The following is an 11,310-nucleotide window of genomic DNA, read 5'->3' on the forward strand; positions in this document are numbered from 1 at the left end:
GCCGACTCAGATACTTAGGCTTAGAAATGAACAAAGAGAAAAAAAACGATGTTATTCAACAACAGGGAAACATGGAATTAAGACCGTCCTGCCTCCCTTACTCTTGGTTAAACAGGAACTGATTAATGTACTTTTTTGTTTATTTATTTAACTTATTAACTGCCAAGAACTGTTTTAAAAACTTTATAAGTATTATCATGTCTGTATGCACTCCTATGTTTATTGCTGCCCTATTTACAACAAACAAGATACGGAAGCAACCTAAATAAGTATCCATCAATAGATGAATGGATAAAGAAAATGTAGTACATATACACAGTAGATTATTATTCAGCCATAAAAAGAAAAGAAATCCTACCATTTGTAACAACATGGATGGATCTAGAAGGTATTATGGTCAGTGAAATAAACCAGGTGGAGAAAGGCAAATACCAAAAGACTTCACTCATTTGTGGAATTTAAAAACAAAGCAAAATTGAAGGAACAAAATAGCAGTAGACTCACAGACACTAAGAAGGGACATTGGTTACCAAAGGGAAGGGGTTGGGGAGGTTGGTGGGTGTGGAGGGAGAAAGGGATTAGGGGGCACTATAATTGGCAATCACAATATAGGTGGGTCACAGGGAAGGCAGTACAGCATGGAGAAGACAAGTAATGAATGACTCTATAGAATCTTACTATGCTGATAGACAGTGACTGCAATGGGTGGGGGTGAGGACTTGATAATATGGGTGAATGCTGAAACCACAGTGCTGTTTATGTGAAACCATCATAAGATTGTATATAATAATACTTTAATAATAAAAATATTATCATGTCCGGCTTTGCTGGGCTCCCAGTTACTCTTGTTCCCACTATCTGAACTACTGCTTTTTAGCAGAGGGTTGGCAAAGCAAGGGTAAGTTGCTCCAACAGTGCTGGTAAATCTTTGGTGAACGGGGAGTTAAAATACCAACATAAGATTTAAATACTACCTGCGAGTGGAGGCAACCTAAGTTTTTGCCATCTGAGTGTTCAATAGCAACTGTTCACTCAATTTGAAGACGACTCTCTCCTCTTTTTAAAACTTGTGAATTATTTGCCTTACAGGCAAACTTCCCAGACACCCAACACTGAAATGGAAGATATGCCAATGACTGGTGGAAACCACGGCAAGGAATAGGACACGGAAAACTACCCACACGACCTAGGAACCTCCAGGGGAAACCCGAGGCCAGTGAAGGATGGAGCAAAAGCACCAACTCTACTCTAGCCAAAAAGGACCCAGAAAAGATTCCAGGTGCCAGGGAAAAAATCCTGCCAGAATGAGAAAACATGCTGGCCTCATTTTATCAACAGTGCCAGCCTCGTGCCTCCTGTATGAGCAGATTCTCTGGCTTAGGGCTGTCTGCCCTGCCCTGCCTAGGCGTAGGGCTGAGTTCCTAAACTTCCAGCAATTGAGGCCTTCCCAGAAGATGGCGAAGAACTCAGATCTTCCTATCAGGACTTTCATTTCATGATGACAGTCATTCAAAATAGCTTTTCAGCTTGACTCTCTCCTCTGTCCCTCATACAGACTTACAGTTTACAAAGAAAAGAAATATACCTGAGGCTCTAAGAGAGTTCTGAGGCTACTCCTGGCTTGGGAGATGTCTACAAGGGTGACAACAGCATTTGGACTCCTAACAACTCTCTCCAGTTAGGGGCTCTGCATGCACTGAAAGGGAGCAAACAGATATTACATACAATGGATTCTTTTGACATAAAGATTCAGAAAGACGAAAGGTGAACTCAGTGACATTTTCTATATATTTGTATTTGTATATTTATGCTTTCTGGTCTATCATATCTATATATTATATATATATGATTTGTATTTTGAAACTGGTGCCTTGTGTAAACAAAATAAAATGTCTATTTTCAGTACAAAAAATATATATACTATATACTAAAACAATCACTGAAGAGAAATGTACCACAAAGAAAAAATGAGGACAAAGAGCAGGAATGCAGAGTCCCAATGGTTGAGCTCAGCTTTTCTTTCTAAAAGGGAGCAATTAATCTTGGCTAGAGCTGGATCAGATCATTTTTTGAGAATTTCTAACAGATTTCCATGTGTGAAACAGTAAGTGGCAGGTGATGGCCCAGGTGTGCCTGGTACACATGCTGCTTTTCCCCAGCATTGTTCTTCTCTTTCTGTCTTTTTCCTATTTGCAATATTTATTTATAAAATCATGGGCCTAATCCTAGACAGTAGGAGTAAGAAAACAGGGACCAGAAAAACAAGTGTAAGTGTCTTTCCATATTTGTAATTGCCTGATCCACTTCCTTCATTGAGGACCCTCCACTACTAGCTAGGACTGCCACGTCCCGGCCTCAGAATTTCAAGAATGTAGCTGAGAATCCTGAGTTGTTTGTTTTCCCACAAGCCAGTGTCCCTTGAAGGCAGGACCAGCCTGATTCAAAGCACAGTATCCCCAGTACCTCACATTGCCTAGAATATATCAAGAATGCAACGTGTGACTATTTTCCCAGAATTTATAAATATACAATGGCGCCATATTTTAAGGGCTTGTCTATAAATCCATCCATGCAACTTTTGTTTTTTTGGGCTATCTGGAACATAACACTGCCTCTTGTCCAGTTTTGAGGACCACCACTGTATCAGAGCATCTCATTACTACTAATGCGGACAGGCTGAGATCCCCTCTGCCTGCTCTCTCCAGGGTTGGGCCCTGACCTGGGCCCATCAGATGCCCTGGCCAAGCTAGCACTCAGAAGCTGTTCAACATGGAGTGCTGGGCACACAGAACGTACAGGGTATTGCCCAGAAGCGTAGAAAGAGCTGCACTGCTGCCCGCTTCCTGGCTCTCCAGAGTGCTCGGGTGCCTCTCCACTTTCCAAACCGAATCCTCCAACTTCGGTGACTCTGTGAGCCCCCAACATTCTCCTAGTACACTCTCCTTTTTCCTTACAAAAAATCCAGTTGACATTGTCACTGGAAAGTTCCTAATGGACAGAATTTGGCTCTAGGGAGGGTACTGAAAATTATAAAAAAGGAAAATAAGGGATGTTTGTGACCAGCCACCTGACTTAGGGAAGAAAACAGTGAGAGCTCTACTAGCACTCTGAGATGGGACTCAAGCAGCCCACCTGGACTGGCATACCTGCTGAAGGCCCAGCACCCAGGGACTGCATCCAGACATCCTGAAATACTATGGGTACAGAAATGCAAGGTCATCGATGGGTGGCTACTATTCACGGCACTGAGTAACTCAGAAAAGGGAATAACAAGCTCAAATCTTAAAGTCTCAATTCAAGCCACAGGTAGAACCTAGACACTTCTAGAACCATGCTGAATTCCATACCCTAAAGATGTTAGGCCAAACAGCTGGAAACCCAATCTAAGGGTCTGAGTCTCCAAACTGTTCAATGACATTAGTTGGACACACAGCCCCACCAGGTTTCTCAGCTGATGCAGAGCTCTGACTGGGTAAGATAAGGCCCCACTACTGGCATGAAGATACAGGGGAAAATACGGAGGGCTCACAAGTACCCCAACTCTACCCCCCTTTGGCCCTTCCTTGTCCTCAGAAGCAGTTCTCGTTCTGACAGAGCTGCTCCTTGGTTGCTTCAAGGGAATGTCACTTCCTTGGCTGAGCAATCATCTTGTAAGAGGAAGTCTGTTCATAAGAGCCCCACCCCCTATTCCTGGTGTGCATAAGAAGAAAGCTTCACAAATCGATCTAGCCAGACCCTTAGGATCACACAGAGTAGCATATTCAACTAAAAGCATAGCTCTCACAGAGGCTGTCCCAGACGTGGCTCCGTGATGCCTCTCTCAGCTCACTGCCCGCTGCCTCCCAGGAATTGTCCGGCTGTCTCCTCACATTCAGATGCCCTGCCTGTGGGTGACCCACTTGCCATTCGTCCACATCCTCTCTACATCCAGTCACCTTTTCAAGAGCCAGCTTCATTTTCATCTTCTCCAGAGAGCCTTAACTACTCCAATGCACATAATCCTCTGCCTTTGAGCTTCTGTCACATTTATTATGTGTCCAATAAATGTGGCATTTGCTTAATACTACCTTGTACAGTGGAGAGAGCATAGAATTTAGAAAACCTGAGCTCCAAGCTTTGTTTCTACCATTTGCTGACCCTGTCACCTCAGAAGATTCACTTAAGCTCTGAGACTGACATTCCATCTGTAAAGTGGAGAAAACAACACATGTATTGCCTTCACAAAGTGAGGATTAAATGAGCTACTCCAAAGGGCTTTGTCAACTGGCATGTCTGTCTGTCTGTCTGTCTGTCTGTCTCTCCCCACTAGGATTCGGTTTGGAAAGTGGAGAGGCACCCAAGCACTCTGGAGAGCCAGGTAATTATCCTTCAGGTGCTTAAAGCATGGTCAAAAAAAACACCCACACACAAAAACAAAGCAAAGCAAAAGCCTCACACCACAAGTTAGTGGATATAAATGCCACACAACTTGTGAACATAGTAATGTTACAAAGTTCATGAAAGGAAGAAATCCCTATCAGGCCTGGATATCTGAGGAGTTTTTTGAAAAGTCTTGTGCTGAAGAATGGTGATTTAATAAACACAAACAGGTAGGGAAGGTTCTGAATAGGGGACATGATACATGCAAATGATATAGGAAAGCAAGTTAAGAAAAGTGAAGAAAAACTTAAGACAAGTTAAGAAAAGAGCGAGGCAGCTGGGCTGACACACCAAGGTGATTTGTAGGGCTACCAAGGCAATAGTCAGATTGCTTCTGTGTAACTCCTCCAAGAGCTGGGGTTCCAGGAGGATTGCTCAGGAACTACATGGAAACAAAAGAAGTTGTAGAGATAGGAAAGGTCTTGTGAGGCCTAAATACAATCAGCAGAACCCCAGGGTCTTCCCCACAAGTCCTGGGCTCTACCCAAGCAGCCCCATGCTGAGATGGTTATCTTTTCAGGGCTGTTTCTTCACCTCTCTTGGCAGAGTCAAAAGCACTAATTACAGAACAATTGTGCAATCCTCAAAATCCCCTTTGAGATAAATGTGACCCAGAGGGCACTTAGGCTGCCCTAACACCAAGGAGTCCAGAGCTACCAGGGCTGCCTGCAGCTGCTGATGCCTTCAGCATGTTCCAAGAAGCCACTGAGGCTCCAGAAGCACCTTGAGAGTACCCAGGAGGAGAGCAATGAAGAATTCTAGTTGCCACCCTCAGTCCTATCTAATTACAGATCTCTAATTGGAAGCCAAATCTGGTTTGAAGAACGCCATGGCTAGGGAAAGCTAAAAGCATTCTAAGCGTTCTGTACTTAACAAATGCACGTTTGTTTTTAAGGCTTCTAGCTCCAATTGTTCACATGGTGGTAGTGGAAATACCATGGAATTGGGGATGGTACTTGAGTTGTAACCCAAGCTCTATTCTGTGAGCTCCTGAGCATAGCTCCATCATCTCCTTCTCCAGGCTTACTGTGAGGACTAGAGGGAATAATGTACAGAAAGTACTAAGTGTGTCTACTATGTAGGAGACACTGTATGCTCAATTCATTGACTAATGGGAGCTATCCAGACACTGGACAGTCAGGCACTGAGGGCTCTCCTTCTCGAAGGAGTCCAACACCTTAGGTGTTTATTTCTTGCACAAGCCATGCCCATCAGAGGAAGCTGACCTCATCCCAGGCTCCAGGAAAGCCAGTCTAGATTCTCTGAGGCTGTCCTCCTTACTAGTGATTAGGTCAGGAATGGGCAGGTGACCTGATTCTGACCCCTAGGCACTGAGATGTGAGTCAGCTGAGGAAGCTTCTGGGAAGGGTTTGCTCCTGAAACACCAGACAGGCTTTCTTGTCCCTGACACTGCTGGATCTGGACACTGCCCCAAACTGTCATCTACAGCCTGTTGCAGTGAAGTCAGCCTGGGGCAGAATGGACACTGAGGATGGCAGAGGCAAAAGATGGCTTCTTAACAAGTGTGCCGAGCAGCTCAGGTGGTCACCCTGCAGCCTGCCCACCTCTGCACTCCTAGGGGAAACCGGAAGATTTCTTCAAGGCCCTTTAGAGTTTTGTTTTGGGTTTCTCATTGCCCAATCCTGATATGGAACTTGGTGGCAGAAAGTGGGGATGTTATAACAGACTCAAAAATGGCTGAGCACAGAGGAAGGATAGAAGTAGTCATGGTCCCACTACTTCAGGCTTAGAAGCCAGGGTCCCGTTATGCAGCTATGAAACAACTGATTAAAAATGTTACCTGTTTCTCCATGGGTCCAGATTACGAAAACCAACTATTAGAGATGATTACTTAAAAAAAACCCAGAAACACTGAAGTGGATATTTTAAAAAAGGAAAACAAACCAACCCAGGATGTGATGGTGTCTGTGTGGGCTACTTCTTGTGCTTCAGTGGGGTCTTTAAAAAGTGAGCTTAGATGAAGGCAGAGAAGGAAATACAGCTTTGCTAAGAGGTTTTTTCTGCCTGCAGTCCAAGTTGGTCTGACATTCTGACTGTGGTGAGAAACCCCCAAGGGTTTTAAGCAGGAGAGTGACATAGCATTCTTCTTAGGCCTGCATGTCCTTCCACATGGAGAACAGAAGCAAAGGGCCAGAGGGAAAGGGCCGAGCGGCTGGAGGACGCTGCCACAGACCAGGAGAGACGAAAGAAAGCTGGCCAAAGAGGAGGAGCAAGGAAATGGGTGGACTCCAGACAGCACAAAGGTGGGCTCAAGAGCCGTGTGTGACAATGTCATTTATTGACATGAGGAGGGTAAGGGGAGCAATGGTTGGGGGCAGAGGTAGGAACTCAGTAGCTGCATTTTGGAAATGCTCACTCTGAGACATCGCTAAGACAGCAAACAGAGCAAGCAAGTCAAGAAGCTAGAACCATTTAAGTTCCAAGCTCCATCTATTCTACCTTTGTCCAAGCCACTTAGTCCAAACACATGAAGTCACTGGTGGTGAGGAATGCAAGGACAGCAACACTGGGCTCTCTTAGAGACTCTATAAGTAAGCAGCCTGGCAAGGCAGTGGAATCCCTCCAAATGCTCTGAAAGCCCTCGCAGCCTGAGGCTACAGTGTTTTAGTAAAGGGAGTTCAGCAATGGGTACATGTGAGGTCTTACTCTGTCAGGGCAGCGTCTGGAGGAACCCTGGCCTGCCTCATTTGAGGCCAGCTTTAACAGTACCCATTCGCTGGAAACCCAGAGCAAGCTCAGTACACACTGCCTTCCTAAAAGCCTGGAGGTGCCAGCGGACTCTGCAGGACGGATGGCAAAGACTCAGCTTGGGGAAAGGCAGCATATCTATGTCACCAGTCCAAGTCCCCTCCCAATCCAGAGGGCAGGCCTGGAGGCAGCCCCACCAGCACCACCACAGGGACACATCCTGGGGCTCAGGTGCCCCGGACAGGGCGGCTCCCACATGTACTTCTGTGTATACCGTGTAGTAAACTGTGCTGAACACTTAACCATTCGCCTCGTCAGCTCCCACACCAAGGCAGTTTCATGTCAGCCAAATGCATTGAAGTCATTTCCACTGGGTTGGCACTGCCCTGTGATCCTGTATCGCCAGCTACTCATCTCTCCTACATTTGTTCTAAACTTGCCATATTCTCTGGATGACCTTATTTGTGACTTCACTGAAAATACAGTAAGTTATTGAGTGAAAGCCACCTCAACTTCCTCTTGTATTCACATGTGCCCCTTTTCCTGTTTCCTTTCTCCACATCTTCCCCCACTCACCACCAGCTGACCACCCTTCACCTGTAGCCCCACCACTCAGCTTCGCTGGTAGTGCCCACCAGCTCACACTTCTTGCACTTTAATAGTGAATTTCCCTCCCTGATGCCACATCTACAATCTTAGCTCTTCCCAGCCTCATTTCCTGCCACTCGTCTGTGTGGACTGTCCATTTCTTCCCTTCCCATCCACATTCTAAAGGTTTACCATGCGGGCACAGAGCTTAATTAAGTCCACAGTTATAGAAGGTGCCTTACCAAAAGAGCACCCCACCTCCCCCTCCGCAAAGGAAATCATTTAATTATCTTTAGGTTATTTGTTTTGGTGTCTATCTCCGTGTCTTTAAATAAGATCCTCTTGACCTCTACTTCCATTTTTCAGTTTCAGGCACTGTAACTGACTTCCTGCTGTAGAAGCTGCGGACTGAACAGCGCCCTTCTCACTGCACGCCACATACTCCCCCACCTCCAATATGTGCTGCGTTAGTAAGACCAGGAAACACTACTATATTCAGCTGAGCTAAATGATGGTGACTTCTCCCCTGAACAACCAGTTGCTTAATTATTATTAAAGAATTAACAACTTCCTTGATTCCCCAACCCATTTGCTGAGTTTTCTATTTAATTATCACTAAGTCCAGCCTAAACATTCTACCCATTAGGTTAATATCCTACAGTTTAGGACACTTGGTATATCCTCCCCTCCCTCCTGCATCAGATCTGTTTTCCAGCAAGAAGACAGTCATGCATGAGCCAGAAAGCAAGTGCTCACCAAATCTACAGGCACCTTGATCATGGACTTCTAGCCTCCAGAGCTGTGAGGAGTCAATGTTTGCTGTTCATAGGAGCCCCAGCCTGTGGTGTTCTGGTAAAGCAGCAGGAGCTGGGACAACAGCCTTGTTCTCAGTATGGCCCCTGCCCTCAGCTGTGCACCATGGCCTGGTCCTCCAGTTCATCTCCAGAGATTAAACCTCTGGTCTTCTACTAGGACTGAAGATGAAAAGTTGCCCAGTTATGCAGAATAGGAAAAAGAAATCTGAGGATTTAACTGGCTTTTTAAAACAAACTTTGTCAATCCTCTGGGGTTTTTTTGCTCCACCTTTATAGCCTCATTCCAGAGGAACCTAGTTACATCAATTCCCCTGACTTTTCAGAGTCCTTGGCCTTAGGAGTCAGTTTTCTCAGATGAGCTAAGTCAGTTACCACTCATTTATATGCTTTCCAACTCCCAAAATTTTGTAGCTGTCATCTCATTTTCTTCTGTGTACCCACAGCCTCATGCACAGTTCTGCTCAGACTTTGCTAAACATCCCAAACAGCATGTCGCAAAACAAACTTATCACTGCTTTTCTGTGCAAATGCTCCACTCTAGCCATGCACCTCTCCTATTTACCAAGCATCTCTACTCTCTCATTACATTAGCAATTGCACTTTCAGCTACTGGCACGCTCTAATTTTTAAAATATCTACCTACCAGTATTTTAGGTTGTTCTAATATCTTATTTTTTAAAAAACCTAAAATCTGATATATGTCTTGAGAATAATTACATGGAAGGACAAAGTAAGGCATGGTCTTCAATACACTATGGTATTTAAACACTTACATTGCAAGAATACTTTCATGCTATTTCCAACTCCTTCTAAACAAATGGAATATGATAGAATGGTATAATTTTATATATGCATCAGAATCTCTACATACATGATAAAATCAAAGAATGTGGAGGCAAATCAGAAAAACCTAGAGCTTGCTAACCACAGGATGAAGAGTCTTAATTCAAAAATATTTCCTCTAAGTTATCAAATAAGAGGAATTAATCAGAAATTAATGAACCAAAGAAAAGTATCAGATCTAATTTACAACTATTTTCCTTATTGTTTTCCCAATGACATTAAAAAAAAATCTTGCACAAAAATACATCCACAACTAAATGAAATCATGGAAGCCTCTAATTTTAAAGACTGCTTTTAAAAAGATCTAAAGATTTTCATTTTGATGTAGTGTTTAGTTGAGGACTTTGAGAACTGCCTTATTATTCTCATCTAATCACTTACATTAAAGTGCAATGGATATTTAACACTCTTAAATTTTCTATTCTTACTATTTAAAACTTTTTTCTATTTTAAGCACACCAAATATTTCATTTTATGGATTTTAAAAGAATTTCTTAACACTTACATGAATGAAATGCCATTATTGATTCCTAGATTCTGTTATTTTTCAAAATGAGCACCACAATGCTAGCAGTGACACTGCTGCTAGTGCCACTGCCACACACATCCTTTTTGTCCTTTATGGTGTTCCTTCCTCCTAGAATAATCTTTCATTAAGAACTCACTAACCCCCTGCCCTATTATTAAGCACAGCTCCAGCATCACCCACTCTGGGCAGCCCAAGCCTCGACTCTGGTAGACGCCCCTCCCAACCCAAAGCACTAGTGCAGCCCTCTTCCCAAACACTTGCAGCTCAGACTTGTCATCACACCTCCTATGTTCATCTCCAGGTGTCAGGGACCATGTCTGATTCTGTACTCTGTTAACACGGCACCTGCCACCCAACAAGAGCTCAATGGAGGTTCAGTGCATCAATGATTTCTCCAACGAGTTAGTTGCTTACTTTCTGGTTGCAAAACTAGCTTTCCAGAAAATGCGTTAATGGGGTCCTTGCATGCCACCCTTCCCACAAATTCCTCTTTTGAAGGACAGTGAATACTGTGACCAATCCAAATTCAAATAATTTCCTTTCACTTGCTCTTTTATCCCAAGTTACCCATAAGCATTAAATAAGGCAGGTCAGGAATATTGGCCAAGTGGGTGAAACAGCCCTGTATTCCACCTGTCTTCAGGTCCAGTTCTGTGAACTGTCTTCTGTATGCGAACATGAACTTGGCATTCGCCCTCTCCAAGCACCCCTGGCCCAGTTCAACAGCACCCTTGCTTTACTCACCGGCCTGCACTCTAAGCTCCACTAGAGGCCTGTTGCAGCGAGCTTAGGGGGAGACTCCAACAACTGAAGCTATGAGGTCTGCTCTCGGACGCTGCACAGTGGTTCAGAGACTACAGGTGGTGAGCTCTTTGGGCAATGCCGTGGCAACTCCCCCACCTGCCATCTGCTTCCCTGAAGTGCTGTATGGCAAAAATGTAAAAATACCAGATCCATGTACAGCTAAATGACGTGAGTTTTTCATTGGTTTCTATAAGAATAGCTTTATTACACGTCCTCCCAGCATCCCAGGCAGTGACCCAGGTACAAGTGCCCCTCTCCCTACCCCCAAAGTGGCTAGCCAACTCCACTGCTCTCTCAAGCATTTCTGACCTTCGGTTCTATCTGTGGGGTGACATGAAGGTCTAGCTCTTGTCACTTTGTATTGTCTTGTTATGTATTGGTTGCTTCCCTGTTTAAGCTGTGAAGACCATAATGAAAAAGCACATGTCTTACACACATGTGATTCCCCACTGCACAGAAACTTTTTTTCATGTGTCAATTATCACCCTGGACATTAACAGAGACTCATGTACCATGTGAAGAGTGACAGAGGTGTTGAAGAGAATATGTGGAAAAAAAGAGAAAGTTGGAGAAAGCTGAAGACAACAGGGCTGAAGCCAGGTG

At 44.3% G+C, this 11,310-nt stretch overlaps 1 protein-coding gene across 2 annotated transcripts in view; it reads left to right on the forward strand.

Annotated features, from left to right (window-relative positions):
• Nucleotides 1–1,912, forward strand: part of IL15RA (interleukin 15 receptor subunit alpha) — a 47,922-nt gene extending 46,010 nt beyond the window's left edge. Inside the window, exon 3 of one of the 2 annotated variants that reach the window (XM_073229423.1) lies at nucleotides 1,090–1,145. In XM_073229423.1, the coding sequence (XP_073085524.1) occupies nucleotides 1,090–1,136 (47 nt within the window). In that variant the 3' untranslated portion in view covers nucleotides 1,137–1,145. Of the gene's footprint in view, nucleotides 1–1,089 lie in introns of both variants that reach the window. The other variant, XM_037001488.2, reaches the window with a different exon arrangement.
• Nucleotides 1,913–11,310: the final 9,398 nt, after the last annotated feature.

Source organism: Manis javanica, chromosome 2 (assembly GCF_040802235.1).
Source record: "Manis javanica isolate MJ-LG chromosome 2, MJ_LKY, whole genome shotgun sequence".
Lineage (NCBI taxonomy): Eukaryota > Metazoa > Chordata > Mammalia > Pholidota > Manidae > Manis > Manis javanica.